This window comes from Pocillopora verrucosa, chromosome 5 (genome assembly GCF_036669915.1).
Source record: "Pocillopora verrucosa isolate sample1 chromosome 5, ASM3666991v2, whole genome shotgun sequence".
NCBI classification, from domain to species: domain Eukaryota; kingdom Metazoa; phylum Cnidaria; class Anthozoa; order Scleractinia; family Pocilloporidae; genus Pocillopora; species Pocillopora verrucosa.
The window spans coordinates 12904011-12927761 of NC_089316.1; the positions used below are offsets into that span (position 1 = coordinate 12904011).

Here is a 23751-nt window from a genome sequence, read left to right on the forward strand (position 1 = left end):
CTTAATAATTAAGTAATTCTTTTTGCGAATCATTAGTGCTCTCCGTTATCACGAAAGAACGCAAGGTAAGCTGATACCACAGTCATAAATTCTGTGAAAGAAAGAAAAATCTACGACACTCGATGGAAATGAGCTATAAGTCGCAATAAAATGGATATGAGTCGCAATGTAGCGAAACGATAATAGAGAATAATTTCTTAGATTATTGATTGCAGGACTTAGTTTCTTGTTAAACAGGAAACTGGGTTAATGATCATATTAAAATATTTGTATCAGCAATTTTGGATAATTTTGTGATAATGTGTTTTGGAGTTTACTATCTTTGTGACGACGTGAGCTCGCTCGTTAACTTCCTTCTTTTCACGGTGTGGGGGAGGGGGGGGGGAAGTCATGATAGCACTCACCTAATTCCCCTGACTTATCCCCCTAATCCCCTTAATCCCCCTCTGCAGTATGCAATATTCAAATGACCCCACTAATTACCAGTCGGTTTTCAGCGGTCTCCTCTTAAACACTCTCTGAGCAACGACTGATCCTCTCTGTTTTCCCCGAAAATCACGTGATTCCTCTAGAAGCCTCTCATTCAAGGCAATAAATACTGGCTGGCCGAAAGGGAGATCTTCTTTTGTGGTTTCCCGATTCGTTAGTCATTACGAGAAGTGATTTTACTACTAAAAACAACAGCGTTGATGAGGGGTTTCACTACCACTGTTTTGCCGGACGTTTATTGGATCGCTTCGACATCAAATTCTCGACCTACCTTCCCTAGATCGTGTCTAAACATAGCGAAGTGACTCAGCTTAATAAGCTGCAAGGTTTTTTTTTCATGTCTTTAAAAGGGGTCAGGGTCTGAAGCCCTCAGTTGGCACACCCCCACCAAAACTTCGCGGAAGGTGCCTCACCTTAGCCCCTCCCCACACACTCAGAACAGAAAAGCTACATCAATGGGAAAATCATCTAGGGAAGCAAGAGTACGAAAAAAGATGGCCTAAATTTTTCAGCCCATGTCACAGACGCTTTCTCGATGGCTGACCAGAAACGCCTGTACAGGGGTCTGTGCCCGTCTCTCACACATTTTCTGTCGGCTATGAGGTCTACCAGATTATGATTCAGACGAGTATAAGGTGTTTCTGGTTTTGAGAGAAATTCTGGGTACTTTAGGAAGTGTTACGAAAATTCTATTTTAAGATCAGTAAATGTGTTCTGGTGTCTCGCTGTTTAAGAAAGAGCATTAGTAGAAAGAGCATTCTGTAGTTCTCAGTACTGCTAACTAAATGTTTTTACAAACACTGGAAAACTCCAAGGCATTGGGTCCTATCATATCACACAAACAAAGTTTTACAAATATTATCATCTCCTTAGACTTAATGGTCAAATTTCTGTAAAAGAATATTACCAACTCCAAAATCAACTAGTATAAAGTTTGATCAGCAGATCTCCCTGGTTAAAACCAAGGAGTTTATATTTAACAGAATCGCACATCCTGAAATTTAAGTAGGTTTTTCCTGCTGCGCCCAGATTAACTATTATTATCACGTGAGGTAAGCGACACGATTACTGAGAAGCGCTTACACATCTTATGAACACATTATCGCACATTTGTTGACTTAAACCTTGAAATCGTCTGTGTTAAGCATTTTGAAGACATCTGACGGTGTATACTCTTACTGATGCAACGCTGAAGTCGATCAACGAGCAACACAATGTTTTGGAACGTGTTGTTGTTGTTGTCGGTTTATGTCTTAACACATTTTGCTTTCGTGAATGGTGATGTTCAAGGTATGTTACTTGGGTGATGATTTTATTTTGGCTTCAGAGACACACTTTGTTCGTTTCATCAGGGGAAATTTTCGGTTGTAGAGGGAGATAGTTGCTTTCGTAAGGTACTGTTTAAGTAATCAATTGTAGAAGTAGGAACTGGGTTAATCGTGAGTTGTTGTTACCGGTTCCCTTTTTGAACGTTAACCAAACTGACCTTAAAGGTTATGAATAGCTCTTTAAATGTTTGTAGAACATTTGCACATTCCCAAATATTACAGTAGTTGAGTAACGCGCCATGAGTCTAAAATCATTTTGGTTAAAACATAGGTCATTGTCAGATTAACGTCGTTGAGTGAAAGGGATCCGATCGTATCACAGCTAGTTGATTCACATTACGTGTACAATTTACTTGCAGTAAGGAGCGTCTTCTTTTGCGGTTTTATCGCACCTTTTCCCTGACCATTTTAGCTGACAAAAGAATTCACATATATCTTATTCAGTTTGGCTTTGCTCTGGATTCTCGTGTGGGAATCCGTTAAGTTTTAGTCAAATATTATGTCACCGATGACGGAAGTTAAAATTTTGGAGCTTTCGATTTAACTTACTACGAATTCGCTGAAATTCGAGAAAATCTCCGAAGGGGAAACAAATCGGAATCACTAGTGTATTAAGTGTATTTTGCGGCGCACGAAAGATGGAAAGGAAGTCACGAATAAATCAAAATAGAAAATTAAAATAAGTGATATGCCGCATGGATGTAGTTATTTATTTCTGTTTATTCAGGGGATCATAAAGCCACCCTAAGTAAATGTGTGAAAAAAGTTAATAAAAACGTGATTAAATTAATGAATCAAAAAATAATTAAATAACCCGCCCCGTTAGCTCGTGTTACCTCACCATTTTTACAAGGTTGGTGGAAATCAGTTCAACCTGGTGACAATTCGTCTTAGGAGAAAAGAAAGGCCTGCTAATCGGTGCGAAATCAGTCACAATTTGCAGTGTTTACTGTCTGAAAAATGAACATATTCAGGGGCAAATCCTAGAATTATAGGGTGGGGGTGGGGGATCCAGATATTGAATACATAATATTTTTTCAATACGGCCTAAATAAGCTTAGAAATACTTAAGGATAAGCATATATTAAATATTTCAAGTCCAGTAGTAATATTAGTAATATGTGATCCTGTCTTTGGAAGAATATTGGTTTCAGACAAGTGATAAAAATATCCACAGGTCTCATGGGAGGGGAAAATTTCAGTCATCCCTACCCTCTTTCTGACTGTCCCCCTGATGTGATGTTTATTGCTTGTTTGTTTGTATTGTTTTTCTGTTTAGCGAGAACTTGTGCCCAGATCCCTGTAGATGCTAGGCTGTCATGTGGACATGTCAACCAAACAGTTTGTGCCACGCTTGGTTGCTGCTGGAATGAACGCGAATTTAATTCTTCTGTGCAGTGTTTTAAGAAAAGGTAAAACTAATCATCAGTTCTCACTTTTGAAAAAGGCAAATTTTAGAAATTGCGTGAAATAAACTAACAGCTGATTTATAGATTTGAATCAAAATTTGTTGGATAAAGCAAGTTTACGAGTTAAGTCCATGTTTTTATCCTGATTAGCTCTTGGGTTGATGAAAGTAATCGATCACTGATTGTTACTTTGTGGCCAATCGTTGCAAAAATGACAGGTTCATTCACTCATTATTTTATCCGTAATTATGTGATAAATGTTTGTCAATTCAACAATTTATTTTGAGCTTGAATAAATTTTCCATTCCTTCCACAGTAACGACATATTTCTCATCAAAAATACCACAATTACCTGTGCCTATTACAAGGGCCAAGTTTGCAAAAAAGCTTTCTCTGCAACTCTCTCTCAATTGAGCCACTTACCAAGACTTCACAACGTGGAAAATAACCTTGTTGAAGACCCTTTAAAAGCTACAGTGACGATTATCAATAAAACTGTCACGCATTCCGAATGCAGAGAATCGTTGATTGCCTTGCTGTGCCATCGCACTATGCCACCATGTCACACAAACAACGGCGTTACACAGCTCTGTGTCGGGGTTTGTAAAGAGTTGTTTTCAAAGTGTGGACATTATGTGGATCAACTAGAAACTGCCATGAATCGCATACCGGGTGGAATGAAGTCCGAACTGTCATTTCCAGGTTGTTTTGGGGTGAACAGCACCGACCAAAGTGAAGAAGAAAATGGGACATGTATTAGGCTTACCTTGGGTGAGTAAAATAGCCCTTATTCTAACTTTTGAGACAGACGAAGGCTGGTGGGTAAGGGGCTTGATCCATTTTTCGTCGATTAAAATGTATTCAGAAAATAAAAATTTAAGTGAAATAAGTGTTTTCTTTTTTACTTCTTTGCTGATATTATCATCAGCGTTTGTCATTAACACAAAATGGCATTGGCTTCCAGAATGAATAAATGAAAGAATGAATGAATGAATGAAAGAACGAATGAATGAATAAATAAATGAATAAAAGAGTGAAAAAATTAATTGATTAATTGATGGACACATAAGTGACCATTGAATGACTCAGGAAGCTCTGTTGGTATAGACCACTTTTTCTCTTTTCCCATTTTCAGATGCAAAACAGCCAATAAAAGTTCCTACGATCCATCCTACAAAAAGGCGCACTCCAGTTTTTGCAGGTATGTCCAAATGAATTATTTCGTGCTATTCTTGAAACTTACTTCCCACACTTCCAGTCATTATTTCTCACTAAGCGTTGATTTTCGCTCGTGATGTCCAAAGGGAACTATCTTTTTCCCTTCAAATGATACATTAGATCTCAATTCCAAATCAAGAGGTAACAATTTCCAAACAAGAAATAGGATTATTTTGAGAAACGTATCATGTAGAGTATTTTGAATCATGACTGTAAGTTGCACAAGAATGTAAAAGGCGTGGAGGCAATAAATGTTATATTTGCAATTTGGATATTAGCTGCAACCTACGCTTCATCGCTTGAGGTTTAATTCAACATGATATTTCTGGCGTTTTGCCATTTATGCATCACGCAAAATTTCTCCGTCGATCTTTTCCGTCCATATACCAACCTAGTTCAAGTTCCCTTCATGTTGAAGGTGATGTAATGCAGTTGTTAAATGGCTGAAAATAACGTGACATATCTACTGACTACATGTGGGAGGCCATTACACTCTCACTTCTTACAGGATATAAATTTATAAATGATGCTGTTTGAAAAACGAAATAGATATCGGGTCTGGTTTGAGTTACACAGGGTGATATTAATGTCTAAGAAGACTTGAAGCATAATCGGGCTTGAGGTGATGACGTTACAGACAGAACGAGATTAGACAGATTTCTGTCTAATCTCAGCTGGTAAACGATACTTTCGATACTTTTTTTGTCCTCGCTCTCGAGTCCTTCATTAAACCCTCACGTTTTTTTAAATATTTTGATTTGTGAGGTCGTCCTCTGAGCGAGAAACGAAGGTAAACGTGGAACACAATTAATACCATGATAAAAATACAGGAGACACGTGAAACTGTTTCGTAACTCCCACGTAATAAATTGTCATGTCTTAGTTTTTCGTTTAACTTGCATCCAGTCCTCCTCTCTTATTTCCGGTTGACTGATATTCTAGTTAGTCACTAACGATTTACATGCGAGCGTTTCCGTGCTGCGAACCGTCGAGTCATCACGCCACTTTGGAGCACGATTTGCACATAGCGTTACTAATTTATCGGACGAAAATGGTAGAACTTTAATAACACATCTTTTTGGTGGATAAATTATCGCTACTGCGTTTAAGGATAATATAGGACTTCGCAACTTCACGAACCGTAACACAATCAACTTCACAAATTTTCGTCATCATTAACACACAGTATGGAAAAGATTTCGAGTCCAGTGGTTGTGTTTGTTGTTCTGAGCTTATTCATATGCGCTACCACTGTATCTGAAGGTAAGGTTTAAATTTTCTGTACATATGTTGTAATTTGCGCTGGAAAGCTTTTTCATTGCGTAGCGAAATATGATAGATTGGTTGGGAACATGAGACAATATTCGTTTAACTTCATCGGTAAATGATCAATGGCTTTAAACTGTGAATTTTATTAACTAGTTATTTTTAAATCGTTTTTTAAAGAAAATATGAAATGTAAAATGTATGCTTCTTTGTGCCTTCATAGAACATAATATCAGTCCAACAGAGTAGACTAAACATGTGGCTTTATGTTTCGGCCGAGGCAATTTCTGACTTTCAATTACCGATTATTCCGCGAGCGCAACTTGCTCAAATTCCATCAGGGTCAAGTGAAGAAGACCGGTACCTTGAAAATTCAGTGATAATTGTCTTTGAAAATAGAAGATGAATGCTATTTTATGACTTGATCATCTAAGACCGCTTTGTAAACAGTAGGCTGTCGGCGTCGCTCGATATTCGCGCTTGACTGACATGAATCGAAGTTACTCGAAACTTGCATGGGTTTTTGAACTGTTAGACAACGTAACCGTACATGGGTTCGTGAGTGACTTTGAAAAGAAAAAACATTAACGGAAGAATTAGTTGAAGCTTCATAGGTAAAATGGACAGGATCGACTATGTAAAAAGTGGTATATTAATCAAGTAACGTAAGCGAGAAAAACTATTACAAACTAATCGTGTGGCACCAATTCAATGAGTATTGTTAAGCGTTAACTGGTTGTGTTACAACTTTTTCTCTTTGGGAATACACCGAGATTTTGAAACCCATCAAGAATTCTTATTTAAGTCATCTCAAGGTTGTGCGCGTTTTAAACAATATCATCCGTTGCTTCTTCGCCCAACTGGCATAGTTAACTCAACTTCGTCACACTTGGTTAAGTTCGACACAATTTTTTGGTTCCTTTTACAAACAGAACTTTATTTTGCATAACAACAAGACCCTCGGGCAATGAAGCACTGATTTATGCAGAATAAAGACACGTTGTTTTGTTAAATGAATTACACAATGAAGATCAAAACAAGCAAGGCTGTTTGGAAGTTTAAACGTGCATAAAAACTCAACTTCTTTTGGTGCTTTAAAACTCAGGCTAAGGTCACGTTTTATGAAGTGAACCAAAATATTTCCATCGACAAAATCTCATATTATTACTGACAGATCTAGTCAAGTCTCTCTAAATGGGTCGTCTCAAAGGTGAAGGGAAAGAGGCGACTGTGGAGGGGTGGCAAAAATATGGATTGTCGGCTTATGTGGGCGGCTCGGCGAATTTTGTTACACCGTTCGTCAGTCAGTGACTTGCATGTTCTGGCCATTGTAGAGAGGTTATGAATGAAGTGAGGTATCACGTTAACGGGAAAAAAATGAACTGTGATTTGACTCACTTTTCGTATAATTCTTAGAAGTACGTTGTAGAAAAATAACCAAAAATATTTTTTTCATAGTAAATTAAAAATATCATCTCTAGCTTGAGAAACGACCGGATGCAGTTGGCAAAAAGTACCCTTTTTTTCTGCCGGCTGCTGTTTCCAGTAAACGTAATTTTAACTTCTCAGTTTTTGACATTGAGAACGCGTTTTAGCGAATTTTTGCCGAAGTGGAGAGGTGTCTTTCCGATTAAAAGGCAATCCTGAACCAGACAAAGAGAAGAAGCCCTATTTGAAATACCAGTGGTGGGTACATATATTTTTTTTGTGCGGGTGGAACTACATTTCAGCATTAAGCCCTGTTTCTTTTTACAGCAGCACCAAAAAACGTTTCTATCAACGATTAGGTGAATATTTTAGGCCACTGTTGGCGAATTCGCGCGCCAAAAATATCGCGAGCATTTCCCGTTCTTGCTGCCACTTACTGGAAACGTTTAAGAACCTGTCACATTCTCTTTTGTTTTCAGGGACGATTCCGCCGCCACGGGTAGAGTGTAAAGATATCGCTCCGAATGAGAAAGTGGGGTGCCTAGTACCAGAAAATACAAACATGACCACGTGTCTTTTTCTTGGATGCTGCTGGAATGATACGGAAGCAGATTCTGCAAAGAAATGTTACACCAGAAGGTAAAGAAAACAAAGTTATCTTTAGATAAGAAGAGACAGTAGAAATGTACCATAATGGAAGGAATGAAATTAGTAAATTTGTCCTGTTCCCTTTCTACCCTTTCATCTTTAACAAAGACCAACCTCTGATTTCTCCTTTCACTCACTGAATCCCACATAAAGGTGATAAGAATTAAAGAAATGATCACCAACTTATGAAGTTCTTGATTGTCAAACACATTCTCCTTGTGAGCAACGTAGGAAATATACAGAGAACAGTATGGAGAATATACACACTGATGTTGGGGTGTAAAGGGTTAATTCAAGACGAAACAAGAAAAGAAACGAAAACAAAACAAAGACAAAAATAAACAAACTCAATAAAAAAAGTGGAGATAGTTACACAATTCGCAAAAATAATATTTTTAAATCGGTGTGAGTGTAGGGAATATTAGTAAGGAACCCACACTGTCGCTTTTCTCTTGCAGATTTTTAATTTTTTTAGATCCTTTCGCATACACAAAAAATTATATCTCAGACTGACTAAAAAGCTCCAATCAATTGTTTCTTTATCTTATGGACGCACCTTGATCAAACGTAAGCTGATTGGCTATGAAAATCTTTCAGACAAACGATAAACAAACTCATTCATTAGAGCAGACAGATCGTACGCTTGATTCCGGCCAGATATTCCACAATCATTACAACTTTAGCTTAAATCAATACTAATTATCCTGTTTCCGACATGAGGAAGCAGGAAGAGTTTGGTCTCATTTTGTGCAAAACTGTTCAAAACCAACCACGCTCGTGGTTCTACCCCAAAATGAATCTTAGAAAAGTTGATACGCGATCTCGCAATTCAGTGTCAAGTTACGCAAAATTGGCAGTGAAATTACATTTCAACTGCCCAAAGGGAAGAAGAAAAGTTATTGCACGTAGATTCATATTGATGGTGAAGCATTCTTTTTTAAAAAACATTTATTGTCACATGTTAAGAGGTACATTAAATCCACCAGATATTTACGTCATATCGATGAAAACACTGGTGTAGAAAATGAAAACAGTAAGGAATATTTTTGTTTCGAAGAAAAGCAAGATAAATAAGTATAATAGAATGACGAAACTTCACATCTGAAGCCCCCGTGGCGCAATGGACTAGCGTGTTGGACTTCTAATTCAAAGGTTGTGGGTTCGAGTCCCACCGGGGGTGGATTACCTTTTATTTTCCCTGGAAGTGAGTGTTATAACATATTTAGAATTTCGAGTTAGCCAATTTTTCCAACTTTTTTGAGCCAAAATTTCTTTCCTTGACTCCAAGTGGTATTTTAGAGGGGAAATCCTGCAACTTGCATACCAAAATATGCTAAATAGTCTTGCGCGTGCTGGTTGGATACGTTTGCCATTGGCCTGTTGATGGCCTCTGTTTAGACAACGAATTCCATGTTCATGAAGGAATTTTGTTGTTCTCAAGATGTAGTGGCTGCGATGAAATCCTTTTGAGCGCATATTCATGGTCTTCTTACTCCGATGGCTCGGACTTTCCACGCATTACCTCATAAATTATTATTCTCCGCTGGGATGGCTGGTTTCCAACAGCTGTGAGTGGTGTATGTCAATTATTGTCCCTTGGCGGGCCGATCAAAGCAATATTGCAAAGAACTGACTACGAGATCATTAACACTTGTTTTTGTATCTCTTTTGTACTTCCCCAATGATTGGTGACCATAATTTCACAGAACGGCCCGCTGTAATTCCAAATTGGAGTGTTGCAAATTGAAATTCTATCCTCTCTATTTGGACTCCCATATCTTTTCCGTTCGGATTTAATGGCCCGCGCGCTTTCGAACCTGGGGGCCAAAAAATTCGAGCAGACAAAAAAAATGACGCTCCGTAATTTGTCCAGTGCTCGGTTGATAAGAAGTAAAATTCGCGGCTTGTGATCACAGATAATTAGGAAGTTCAGTTAAGAAGCGACCTATTTCTATTTTTTCTTTGTTTAGCAAGGGAGGAGCCTGCATGCCCTTTATTCGAGGAAAAGTTTTTTGCCAAGTTTCATTCAACTCGACCCTCCCAACTAACTTTTACCAGCAGACAGTGACCGTTTCTTTTGGACAACAAATTCGGCCCTTGCCAGCCACCGAGAAAATTTCTTTCTAGGGGTCTACAAAATACTAAACACGCTTGTGAAGGACAGACGGAAAAGTGCAAGATACCTCCTTAATAAAAATATGCTTTGTCATTAAACTGTGCCTCCATGTTACTCGGCAATAGGCACAGACATAGGAAGTACGGTAGGGAGGACTGTGCGGGTGGGACCATTTTCAAGGTCAATGTAGCGCCCCACCCCCTGAATCAAGTGATTGGTACTGCCGGTTGACGTTTGCATGGTGGCAGCGGAAAAAGAAAAGTGTATTTTAACACATACAAGTCTAACCGAACTTGTTTTCTGGGCATCAAGGAAGGAACATTTTGGAAGACAAACCAGGAACGATCTGTATCAAGACAGGTTTTTTCAGTAAGTTGAACATTTATTAAGTAAAATTTTTAAGAAAAAAAACCCTTTTTGTTGTGTGAACATCAACTTCCTCCGTGTGTTGACACAAGGAAAATATCCTAGCAATTTGGCAGAATCCCTCGCAGTCTCACTTAAATTCCCCTACGGCTTTATCCAGCGCCCACAATAATGCGTAACTAAAAAATCACTATATCGCGTTATTGCCGTAGTAATCCATGATTGATAACAGTGTTTGTTTAAGAGAGCAAACAATAAAAAATATTTCGGTGAAAGTCAAGTCAGTAAGTAAAGTTGTTCTTAAGATTTAGAATATTGTTCAGCCATGGCAAGTGGTTATTACATATTTTCATACTGTAGACATTCTCGCAAGCTCATTGGTCGAGAATTATTTGTTAAATATAAGGTATAGGCGACAAAAATGTACGTGGCTAATCAGTAACGTCAACGCTCGGCAATCCTCGCCATGTCGTGACGGGAATAAGGTGGCAGGAGGAAAACTTATCTCGTAAAAGTAATTGAAATTTTTCTCAGCTCTTGGACGGTAAGAAACTCCGGATTTTAAGGATCGATATACTTAGAAAAATGTCTGAAGAAGACACTTGTCGAGATGGGAAGAAAAAGCGGGGGAAAATCTTTCAGAGTTCTGTTCGCAAAGTTGATAGATGGGGGCAACCGTCGTAGAAATACTACTTGGCCGATACCGTATCAGCAACGGCGCAAAATTCTCTCACGTCATAAATTGTCATGTCTTAGGTTTTTCGTTTAACTTGCATCCAGTCCTCCTCTCTTATTTCCGGCTGACTGTTATTCTAGTTAGTCACTAACGATTTACCTGCGAGCGTTTCCGTTCTGCGAACCGTCGAGTCATCACGCCACTTTAGAGCACGATTTGCACATAGCTTTACTAATTTATCGGACGAAAATGGTAGAACTTTAATAACACATCTTTTTGGTGGATAAATTATAGCTACTGCGTTTAAGGAAAATATAGGACTTCGCAACTTCACGAACCGTAACACAATCAACTTCATCATCAATCACACACAGTATGGAAAAGATTTCGAGTCCAGTGGTTGTGTTTGTTGTTCTGAGCTTATTCATATGCGCTACCACTGTATCTGAAGGTAAGGTTTGAAATTTTCTGTACATATGTTGTAATTTGCGCTGGAAAGCTTTTTCATTGCGTAGCGAAATATGATAGATTGGTTGGGAACGTGAGACAATATTCGTTTAACTTCATCGGTAAATGATCAGTGGCAAAAATAGGATTGTCGGCTTATGTGGGCGGCTCGGCGAATTTTGTTACACCGTTCGTCAGTCAGTGACTTGCATGTTTGGCCATTGTAGAGAGGTTATGAATGAAGTGAGGTATCACGTTAACGGAAAAAAAAATGAACTGTGATTTGACTCACTTTTCGTATAATTCTTAGAAGTATGTTGTAGAAAAATAACCAAAAATATTTTTTTCATAGTAAATTAAAAATATCATCTCTAGCTTGAGAAACGACCGGATGCAGTTGGCAAAAAGTACCCTTTTTTTCTGCCGGCTGCTGTTTCCAGTAAACGTAATTTTAACTTCTCAGTTTTTGACATTGAGAACGCGTTTTAGCGAATTTTTGCCGAAGTGGAGAGGTGTCTTTCCGATTAAAAGGCAATCCTGAACCAGACAAAGCGAAGAAGCCCTATTTGAAATACCAGTGGTGGGTACATATTTTTTTTTTGTGCGGGTGGAACTACATTTTCAGCATTAAGCCCTGTTTCTTTTTACAGCAGCACCAAAAAAACGTTTCTATCAACGATTAGGTGATATTTTAGGCCACTGTTGGCGAATTCGCGCGCCAAAAAATATCGCGAGCATTTCCCGTTCTTGCTGCCACTTACTGGAAACGTTTAAGAACCTGTCACATTCTCTTTTGTTTTCAGGGACGATTCCGCCGCCACGGGTAGAGTGTAAAGATATCGCTCCGAATGAGAAAGTGGGGTGCCTAGTACCAGAAAATACAAACATGACCACGTGTCTTTTTCTTGGATGCTGCTGGAATGATACGGAAGCAGATTCTGCAAAGAAATGTTACACCAGAAGGTAAAAGAAAACAAAGTTATCTTTAGATAAGAAGAGACAGTAGAAATGTACCATAATGGAAGGAATGAAATTAGTAAATTTGTCCTGTTCCCTTTCTACCCTTTCATCTTTAACAAGACCAACCTCTGATTTCTCCTTTCACTCACTGAATCCCACATAAAGGTGATAAGAATAAAGAAATGATCACCAACTTATGAAGTTCTTGATTGTCAAACACATTCTCCTTGTGAGCAACGTAGGAAATATACAGAGAACAGTATGGGAGAATATACACACTGATGTTGGGGTGTAAAGGGTTAATTCAAGACGAAACAAGAAAAGAAAAGAAACGAAAACAAAACAAAGACAAAAATAAACAAACTCAATAAAAAAAGTGGAGATAGTTACACAATTCGCAAAAATAATTTTTTTAAATCGGTGTGAGTGTAGGGAATATTAGTAAGGAACCCACACTGTCGCTTTTCTCTTCCAGATTTTTAATTTTTCAGATCCTTTCGCATACACAAAAAATTATATCTCAGACTGACTAAAAAGCTCCAATCAATTGTTTCTTTATCTTATGGACGCACCTTGATCAAACGTAAGCTGATTGGCTATGAAAATCTTTCAGACAAACGATAAACAAACTCATTCATTAGAGCAGACAGATCGTACGCTTGATTTCCGGCCAGATATTCCACAATCATTACAACTTTAGCTTAAATCAATACTAATTATCCTGTTTCCGACATGAGGAAGCAGGAAGAGTTTGGTCTCATTTTGTGCAAAACTGTTCAAAACCAACCACGCTCGTGGTTCTACCCCAAAATGAATCTTAGAAAAGTTGATACGCGCGATCTCGCAATTCAGTGTCAAGTTACGCAAAATTGGCAGTGAAATTACATTTCAACTGCCCAAAGGGAAGAAGAAAAGTTATTGCACGTAGAGTCATATTGATGGTGAAGCATTTCTTTTTAAAAAAACATTTATTGTCACATGTTAAGAGGTACATTAAATCCACCCAGATATTTACGTCATATCGATGAAACAACTGGTGTAGAAAATGAAAACAGTAAGGAATATTTTTGTTTCGAAGAAAAGCAAGATAAAATAAGTATAATAGAATGACGAAACTTCACATCTGAAGCCCCCGTGGCGCAATGGACTAGCGTGTTGGACTTCTAATTCAAAGGTTGTGGGTTCGAGTCCCACCCGGGGGTGGATTACCTTTTATTTTTCCCTGGAAGTGAGTGTTATAACATTTAGAATTTCGAGTTAGCCAATTTTTCCAACTTTTTTGAGCCAAAATTTCTTTCCTTGACTCACCAAGTGGTATTTTAGAGGGGAAATCCTGCAACTTGCATACCAAAAATATGCTAAATAGTCTTGCGCGTGCTGGTTGGATACGTTGCCATTGGCCTGTTGATGGCCTCTGTTTAGACAACGAATTCCATGTTCATGAAGGAATTTTGTTGTTTCAAGATGTAGTGGCTGCGATGAAAGTCTTTGAGCGCATATTCATTGGTCTTCTTACTCCGATGGCTCTGACTTTCCACGCATTACCTCATAAATATTATTCTCCGCTGGGATTGGCTGGTTTCCAACAGCTGTGAGTGGTGTATGTCAATTATTTGTCCCTTGGCGGGCCGATCAAAGCAATATTGCAAAGAACTGACTACGAGGTCATTAACACTTGTTTTTGTATCTCTTTTTGTACTTCCCCAATGATTGGTCAATTTAGCTGACCATATTTCACAGAACGGCCCGCTGAATTCCAAATTTTGTGTAAATTGAAATTCTATCCCTCTATTTGGACCCATTCTTTTCCGTTCGGATTTAAGGCCCGCGCGCTTCGAACCTGGGCCAAAAATTCGAGCAGACAAAAAAAAATACGCTCCGTAATTTACAGTGCTCGGTTGATAAGAAGTAAAATTAGCGGTTTGATCAAGATATAGGAAGTTCAGTACTAACCTATTTCTATTTTTTCTTTGTTTAGAGGAGGATCCTGCATGCCTTATCGAGGAAAAGTTTGCCAAGTGTCATTCAACTCGACCCTCCCAACTTACCGCAACAGTGACCGTTTCTTTGACAACAAATTCGGCTTGCCAGCCACCGAAGAATTTCTTTCTAGGGGTCTACAAATAATCAACACGCTTGTGAAGGACGACGAAAAGTGCAGATACATCTTAATAAATATGCTTTGTCATTATACTGTGCCTCCATGTTACTCGGATGGCACAGACATAGAGTACTGTAGGGAGGACTGTGCGGCCATTTTCAAGGAATGTAGCGCCCCCCTGAATCAAGTGATTGGTGCCGTGACGTTGCATGTGGCAGCGGAAAAGATTGATTTTATACATACAAGTCTACCGAACTGTTCCGGGCACCATAAGGAAGGACATTTTGAAGACAAACCAGGAAAGATCTGTATCAAGACAGGCTTTTTCAGTAAGTGAACATTTATTAAGTAATAAGAAACGTTTGGTGTGACATCAACTTCTCCTTGTGTTGCACAAGGAAATATCTAGCAATTTGGCAGAATCTCGCAGTCTCATAAATTCCCTACGGCTTTTCCAGCCCCACAATAATGCGTAACTAAAAATCTATATCGGTTTATTGCCGTAGTAATCCATGATTGATAACAGTGTTTTTAGAGAGCAATAAAATATTTCGTGAAAGTCAAGCAGAAGTAAAGTGGTTCTTAAGATTTAGAATATTGTTCAGCCATGGCAAGTGGTTATTACATATTTTTCCATAACTGTAGAAATTCTCGCAAGCTCATTGGTCGAGAATTATTGTAAATAAGGTTATACGCGACAAAAATGACGTGGCATGTAACGCAACGCTCGGCAATCCTCGCCATGTCGGAGAAAACACTTATCTCGTAAAAGTAATTGAAATTTTCTCAGATATTGACGGTAAGAAACTTCCGGATTTTAAGATCGATATACTTAGAAAAATGTCTGAAGAAGAACTTGTCGAGATGGAAGAAAAAGCGGGGGAAAATCTTCAGAGTTCTGTTCGCAAAGTTGATAGATGGACAACCTCGTAGAAATACTTGCCGATACCGTAGCAAACGGCGCAAAATTTTTAAACTAAGTGGGCAATCAAAAAACCATTCGGGGCTACTGAGTCTATTGCCATCTATTTCTTACTGGTATTTCACTGTACAAGTTATTACATAACTCAAGTTAAAACAAACAACGAAGCAAGGATCGATCATGTCACGCGCGCGTAAATTTTCGAAAACTTTGGCGTATTCAGCTGGCACAAAAATTTCAGTGTTATTGTAAAAAACAAACTGATCACAATTTTCCATTGTCTATAACCTTGTTAGTCATAGAAATGACGTCAATAATACTCAAAACTGTGCAGTGAAACAACTCGATTGCCCCTCGTGGTTTCACTTTAGTTGTGAACATTGTTGAATTCTTTTCTATGATCAATAGGGTTGTAGACAAAAAGGAAACTTGTGGTCAATTTGTTAAGCTGAATCCATAGCCTGTGAGCAAGCCCTCGTTAATAGGGCTGCCGCCCGTGGAAAGAATTGAGAAAGCTAGGGACCTGGCACTAATAAAAAGCCTTATTGTCAGTGCCAGACCTCTGGCAGACCTCTCGCCTCAGGGCCTTATACTTTCCCGCGGTTGCGTTAAAAGTGAGGGCCTGCTCGCACTGCATCTTCAGAAATTAAATTGCAGTTTTTTCGCTTTTATGAAATACCATCATTGATGTTTCAGCTTTGTGTGATTTTTCCGGAGTAATATATAGTGATATTTTAACCATGTAGAGAGGGCAGAGTCTGGCAGTTATTTAAAAATGTTTACAGTCAGTCATTTTGATTTGCTCAGAGCAAGTACTTTTAAACTAATATTCAACCATAGAAGTTAACCCCCCACCCCCCCAAAGGAGGAACGATAGGTACGATAGAAAAGCGCCTTCTCGTACATCATGATGTTAATTTACAGATACAGATGTTAGTCTGCTACAGTACAATTATTTCATTGCAAACAATTTTCGTTTCAACCGATCCAATAAGTCGGCCTAATCTGTGTTTTTCTTCTCCTCAGATTACACAGAGACCACGATGGGTGTAAACACTGAGAAACCAACCCCACAACCTGGTAGTAAACTGGGAATTATCCTTCCAATTGTCATATTTGGCCTTTGCATTATTTTGCTATGTGTCATCGTGGTCGTTCTTCTTCGAAGACGTCAGAAAATGAGGGACGCTGTGGATAATGGGCATGCGCTATCCCATAAAGGTTCCATCACCATGAGGGACAGGTTACGAGCGGAGTCCCTGAAGAGCCTGGACTCGCGCTTGTTAGGACTTTATGACCCGAAAAAACTGAGGCAATACAATTTGGACCATGTACAGTACGTGAAAGATTTGGGAGAAGGTTTCTTTGGAAAAGTTTTTCAAGGTACTCTCTACCTAATTAAAATTCTACAAGTTTATTTCATCCTTTGGCTCTGTGTAACTCTTTGCGCATGTCTTCCACATACCCTCTTCTTAAGAACTGGAATCAATTCATTAGTTATTTTTAGCCCATTGAATTTGTAATTTTTTAAGAGTATTGTACCTTAAAACCGCAATCTCATGATGCAGGTTCACTCGCATATCAGTTTTATTCCTTGAGTATTTGGTGGAAACAAATTGATAGGTTGTGCAGATATTACGGGGGACGTGAGGTATGGTCCTGAACTTAAGGAGGCGGGGACAGGATATGTCACAGAACATTGAAATACTCAAATCGAAGATGTAGTATGACTCAATATGCCGTTTAGGATCACATCTGGTTTTCAAATCATGACATCAAGACAGCAGAAAGAGACAAAGCACAAAAGATGTTTAAGGTACAACAACCAAAAACAAAAAGAAAAACAAAGCAACGAGGAATAGTTTTGTTTCGAAGAAAAACACGATGAAGTAAAAATTAACAGAATGAAGATAAAGGACAAAACAAAAAATTTGAAAAAAGGGAAAAATGGAAGATAGTCATAAAATTCGCAAGAACAATTTTTTGAGAACGATGTGAGAAGATAGGAAGGGTTTAATCTCACTTTGTGCAAAACTCTTCAATAAAAACCACACTCGTGATTCTGCCTCGAAATGAATCTTAGTATCTCGTAATGGTCAAGTTAAGCAAAATGAACAAATAAAACTATCTCAATTGCCCAAAGGGAAGTAATAATATCCTTGTATGTAGAGTCGTATTAATAAAGAAGCATTTCTGTTTTTTTTACAATTCATTGCCACATGTTAACAGGTACATTAAATCAACCTGATGTTTACGTCACGGCAATCAACAATTGTTGTAGAAAATCAAAGCAGCGAGGAGTATTTTTGTTTCGAAGAAAAACACGATGAAATAGATTTAATAGAATGAAAGACATTGGTATCTGAAGCCCCCGTGGCGCAATGGACTAGCGTGTTGGACTTCTAATTCAAAGGTTGTGGGTTCGAGTCCCACCGGGGGTGGATTTTTTTTCTTTTGACATAATGTATGACTATTATTTCTTACTTGGATGTTTCGAATCAACTCGAAGTGAATATGATCACACATTTAGGAATTGTTCATGTCATCAGCTTTACTTAACTCTTTAGAGGCAAATTCCTTTCCTAACTTAGGCATATAGAGATTCATGTCGACTCTTCATTTACATTTTAGGTCGCGCTTCGGGTCTGAATGATAAACAACCTAAAAAGGTTATTCCTGTGGCGGTGAAGGCGCTGAAGGACGAAGCGTCCAAGGAACAGAAAGAAGAGTTTTACCGAGAAGTAACTCTGATGTCCATTCTTACACACCCAAATATTGTTCAGCTTCTAGCTGTGTCAACCGAGGAGGAACCCTATGGAATGCTGTTTGAGTTCATGAGTGGCGGGGATTTGAATCAATATTTGAGGAATGCACTACCAGCGGAAACATCGCTTGAATCCAGCGAGAAAGGGAAAGGTACGTTTTTCCATGGACCAAGTCGAGAGAATGGAGCAAGATTACCTTATCTTGCGTAGATTTGTTGCTGTTTAAGAATGCAAGTGTACCACAACTCTAACGCGATATAATTATATGATTTAACGCCAACTTCAAACGCTCGGTAATTTGCGTTTTAGTATCTCGACATGCTGCGTTCACGTTACGCTAAATTAATGGGACAATACATTTGCGATTTTCGCCAGCGAGACACACATCAAAACTAGTTTTGCTCGGATCTAGTGACTTCACTGCGATGGAAATCTTTGTCTATACCGGTATTAATTTCGAGATTCAGGCAATCAAATTTCCGGTTTTCGCACTAACTCTTATTGCCCGTGATGTAATTGTACTCTAATAGGTGATCAAACTGCCTGGTATACTTTTGACGCACACATAGTTGCAACAACTCAAAACCGGCGAAAAAACTTAAGAACTTGCAAACGGTAGATCTTCAACTTAACTGTGCCTTCTTGTCTTCTTTTTCGTCAGTTTATCTCTCTCAAGAATCCCTTGTGTCTGCCGCAACCCAGATCGCCGCTGGCATGCATTATTTAGCCGAAATGAAATTTGTTCATAGGGACTTGGCGACTAGGAACTGTTTAGTTGGAGATGACTTCGTTGTGAAGATTGGAGATTTTGGAATGTCACGTGATATTTATACTACAGATTACTATAAGGTATGCTAAACAAACAAGTTTTCTTGTAGAGAGAGAGATGTTTTCTCATCTTGTCAAGAGCGTAGGACCAGCAAAAAATTCTGAGTTCTCATGACGAATCGAACCTCACGCCTTCGGATTTCGTACTTCTATGCTCTACCACTGAGCCACGGAGACTCTATATTGAGCAAGGCACATTACGAAGTTTATACATGACACGCGTCCCGCATACTGCTAGGATCAGAGGATCAGCAATGTCGTTAGCGTCATATTTCATATATAGAATAAGAAAGCTGTTTAGATTTGAGCTCGGTAAAGAAATAGAGAAAGTTAGAGTTGTTAGACGGTTTCAGCCAAAGCGTTTACATCCGCGTTAATACCCAATCCAGATCGTGTGATGATTCATTCACGAGGATACCATTGTTTTACCTTTGTTTTTCTTTGACCAAAGGTGTTTGTCAAATTGCACATTTTAAACGTCCCAAAGGAATAAACGTAGTATTTATCCTTTGATCTGTACGAGTCACTAGCATCTAATTTCTCCTTATAATATCACACATTGAGGTAACGCATGCAGGTCAGGAGGACGTAGGAAATGATCACTTACTAAAGATGCTCTTTATCGTTAAAGAGACCATCCTTGTCGGCACAATAGAAATTTATGGTAAACAATTTGAAGAACATGCATGTTAGGATGTAATGGGTTGAGATCTAAACTGGGTGGCAAAAGGACGTAAACACGTTTACCGAATACTTCTATTGTCGAAAATTTCAAAGGAATTATGAGCGAGACCCTTCATTAGAACCTGAAACTCAGTATTAAAATGGTTAAAAAAAACATACGTTCATCTATTTCTATTTCATCTATTTTAAATGCTGTAAGAATGAGTTAATTACCATGATCTGTTGGAACAAACAGCACTGAGCCAGTTATTAGCTGGCAGTGACCGACACACAGACAAACCAAAATATGAAATATTTGTTTCAAACACACATCATTACCAGATTTAAATCGCACTATAGAGGAAGGAGAATATGAACCTTTTTGTGTACGTTGATCCACTTTTCTTGGTAAGTAAAGCCAAGAAGGGAACATGAACTAGTCCGAGCGAGGAAAAGAAACAACAACAAAAATAAGGAGATATGTAGTTAACTTGGTGCAAGGATGGGAAACAACATAAAATGTGGCGTGTTGGAAGAAATGTAAACATGTTTGATTCTGAATGCATGGGAAATTGACGGAAATGTTTGTTAGAATTAGTCCAAACTCTTCGCCAAGTCTTTCAAAATATTTCATAAGTCTCATGTCTTAGATAGTTTTTTTATCTTTGCATACTTTCAGATGAGTAAAGAAACATTGTTGCCCATCCGCTGGTTGGCTCCTGAAGCTTTTCTGTACGGCAAGTTTAGTCTCCAGTCGGACGTATACGCATATGGTGTGGTACTCTGGGAGATTTTCACGTTTGGTCTTCAGCCGTATTATGGTTATACTAATAAAGAAGTGATGGAATTTATTCAAAAGGTATTGTACTCATCGGAAAAAAACCTTTCATTTCTATGAGAATTTGCTACATTTTTTTAAACAGATGTTTGTGAACCATGAGGTAGGGGCGTCCCGCTAGTTCCCTGTAGAGGAATACCGTAAGGTTTTTTTTCATTTGAAATTGTCACTTTTTTGGTGTTGCTGCTTCCGATGACCATCACGCTATCTATCACTCTTGTAACTGACCCAACCATTCAACCAGCGGACTTACGTTTACCTCTTTTATGAATCTTTGTCTATCTGTAAGTCTTTTTATCTGTCTGTCTGTCCTGTCTGTCTATCTCACTCAGTCTGTCTTTCCATTCTGCAGGTCTATCTGTCCGTCTACGTGTCCGTCTGGCCATTCATCTGTCTGTTAGTCGGCTTATCTATCTGCCTTCCTATCCGTTTGTCAATCTGTTCGTGTGTTCGACCGTCCGTTTCCGTTTGTTCAGCTCGCTATCCACTAACTGATTTAGTTACTAACTTGTTCCTTCGAACAGGGTATTCATTTAGGGAAACCAGACAACTGTCCGGACTTCGTATATGCTATAATGAAAGATTGTTGGAAAAAAGAACCAGAGAAGCGTTTGGAATTTACAGCTATAGGCATGCGTCTAAAAGACCCTTACCACGTTTATGACATGCCTCCCGCTTCAGAATCTGAGGAAGAACTCGAGCAAAGAGAGGAAGCAAAAGAAGGCGACGAGAACTTGTCATCAGGTATATTGCAATTCAAGTAATTGGGGAGGGGGAAGGGGAGGAAGAGGACACTGCTGTCGCTGCAAAAACCGGATTTAAGCACTTGGAGTCATGAGCCATGTGTGTCTTTAAGTTATTTAACTATTATTGTAACATTCTTCTACCTTTAGTGAAAGTTGCGCCTCCTTAAATTACACGCAAACAGATACACTTACGTTATCGTTGTCCTAATTTCAGACACTGGAAACTACGACATCCCCAAAAATTCTGCCTCAAGTGATTACGACATCCCGCGTGCGATAACGTTAGAGTCAGATTACGACGTGCCGAGATCAAACGAAGATATTCGAATGAGCACTGCCGATGACGACGACGACGACACCGACGACGAGGACAAAGAAGCTCCGAAAGATGTTCCAGTTTGATTTGTTTACCACCACATAAGAACAATCTCGTCGTTATACAACTATCAAATGGACCATACATGAATTCACACTAGGCATGTAAACTACGTTGTTAGATTTTTTCACTAGTTGCTTTAGGAATTATAAAACTCGACGCAGTTTACCGTGACATCATTTTTGCAATATGTTGTATCTTGTATGTCATATCTACTCATATTTAGTGATGTTTTGGTGACTGAAATTATGAGATTCCGTGGGGCCTTCTAGACCTCTCTTCAGCCGCATCTGCACCTGCAAAAATTGCCTTTGCTGAACCATACTTCGTTGAGAAATTTTTCATGGCAATTTCTTGTCAAGGAGAAACTTTTCAAAGACGCAATTTGTCAGTGTAGATAACTTGACAAGGAAAATGGGGAGGACTTCAGAGAAATTTAATCCTACTTCAATAAGCTTGTTCAACGCTGGGGACAAGGGTATTTTTTTCCAGCTTGACAAGTGCATCGGCAAACAGAATTTGCTCGTTTTAATGCGGCTTTTGCGGATTTATCAGTCAGCAACGCTCACGTGGTAATAAATAATTTCCAAAAAAATATTTATAATCTTGCAAAATCAACAGACGTAAAAATTCTACCTGTTTTGCCTTAATCGACTTAAAATTCATCTCGAGGAATTGATTGCCTCTTAATTTCATATATTTACCTTGAAATTAAATTCAACTCCAGCCACCCTTAACAGTTTATTTTTTATTTGATACCAAAATCTCGAATTACAGTGCAACAGAATCGTTTGTCTGTCAAAACATTCGCAAACTTTATCAAGTTTTTCTTCTTTCTCTTATTAATTATAGTCGTTATGAATAGATGCTTCTGATGTTTCGTGTTGTTTGGACCTAATACACTGTTAACTGCATACAGAAACAATGCGTTTCCATGGCAGTTAAATCCTAGTTAGTGAGCTCACTTAGCATGGACCTGAGAAATACCTTGTTTTAACATTTAAATTACAAATTTTGACCAAAAATATTGGACAAAAACCCCTCTTGACCACTATACAAATTGTAACAGTGTATTATCAGGCCTAAGGTAATATCATACACAAGTAAAACTTTAGATTTTGTTCTTTCATAAAATTTTTGCACTAGGTTCGTGATCAAAATTCGATCCATGTAATCATTTAGTGCGGTCTTTTTTTAATTTCTGTTATTTCCTATAACTTGATGAAGGTCAGAAAGGAAGCTAATAGATGGAGAATTTAAAGAAGGCATTAAAACACTTTATATTCTCTATCAGGAAGTAGTTGTAGAGACATGAAATCAAACTGACCAACGACTCCATCATTATACCTGAAAACGTTAGCGTATCACTATTAACTAAGTAATTCTTTTGGAATATTTTATTCAAACCTACACAGTTGTCAAATCTTGTTCTGTGATAGTTGAAATATGAATTAGATCTCAAAAATAAGGCAAGTGTAAAACATTTTTGTATTTTAGTATAGTAATTGTATTGTCAGAAGTATTGAATAGAAACATTATTTTAGGAAGTGCGATTGATTACCTTTTTTTTCCGAAACGGGGCGAGTGGTAGCCACATTCACACTCGATCTCCAGCAGGTGTAGGCGGAATGTACATACGGACGAACCTGCAGTGAGCACCGTATTAGGCGGTCACCCTGTCGGTTATTAAAGTCCCAATATTTTCTCCCCTAAATTACTGTAAGTTTCACCTCTATAAGGCTATCGTCGTCACCCCTTACTGAGTCCTGAAGGCCTGTTTATATCGCCTTCCCCCTGAATTGAACAGTCAGTTAAAGTGGAACTACTGGAAAAAAAAAAACTAAGTCAAATTTATTCCATATTTATCTTTTAAATCAATGTTAGCCCTTTGTGTTCAAATATCTTCAACGTATTGTGCATTATCTTTCTTCTAAGGACCGTTAAGACGAAATGTCACCGGGTTTAGATCGCGTTTGGCCCCTATTCTGTGGAACCTGTATGTGGTCATCCCAGTGGAAGTGGTCAGCCCACCATGCCCCGTAGGTGATCACTTAATCCTTACACCTTAACATCAGTATATATTTTCTCCGTATTGTTCTCTATGCATTTCCTAAGATGCTGACAACATCGTCTAACAATCAAGAGCTTCTTCAGTTGGTGA

General features: G+C 38.5%; 1 protein-coding gene and 3 non-coding genes across 4 annotated transcripts; all 4 read left to right on the forward strand.

The window, feature by feature from the left end:
* The first annotated feature begins 1523 nt into the window (after window positions 1–1523).
* Window positions 1524–23138, forward strand: LOC131776729 (muscle, skeletal receptor tyrosine-protein kinase-like). Its single transcript, XM_066166677.1, has 12 exons — window positions 1524–1779; window positions 3097–3229; window positions 3543–3997; window positions 4362–4427; window positions 7618–7777; window positions 14330–14781; window positions 16401–16757; window positions 18006–18290; window positions 18801–18988; window positions 20310–20489; window positions 20993–21212; window positions 21429–23138. Exons 1-12 carry the CDS (start codon window positions 1704–1706, stop codon window positions 21614–21616), a joined length of 2760 nt encoding a protein of 919 aa, XP_066022774.1. The 5' UTR covers window positions 1524–1703; the 3' UTR covers window positions 21617–23138.
* Trnar-ucu (transfer RNA arginine (anticodon UCU)) lies at window positions 8893–8966 on the forward strand. The gene has a single exon. It is a non-coding gene; the product is annotated as a tRNA-Arg (tRNA).
* Window positions 13480–13554, forward strand: Trnar-ucu (transfer RNA arginine (anticodon UCU)). The gene has a single exon. It is a non-coding gene; the product is annotated as a tRNA-Arg (tRNA).
* Trnar-ucu (transfer RNA arginine (anticodon UCU)) lies at window positions 17742–17815 on the forward strand. Its single transcript has one exon. It is a non-coding gene; the product is annotated as a tRNA-Arg (tRNA).
* Window positions 23139–23751: the final 613 nt, after the last annotated feature.

Coding starts and splice junctions, on each gene's coding strand:
- LOC131776729 (XM_066166677.1), top strand. CDS start 1,704: ATGTTTTGGAACGTGTTGTTGTTGTTGTCGGTTTATGTCTTAACACAT. Junction 1,780..3,096: donor CGTGAATGGTGATGTTCAAG/GTATGTTACTTG, acceptor TTTTCTGTTTAG/CGAGAACTTGTGCCCAGATC. Junction 20,490..20,992: donor TGATGGAATTTATTCAAAAG/GTATTGTACTCA, acceptor TCCTTCGAACAG/GGTATTCATTTAGGGAAACC.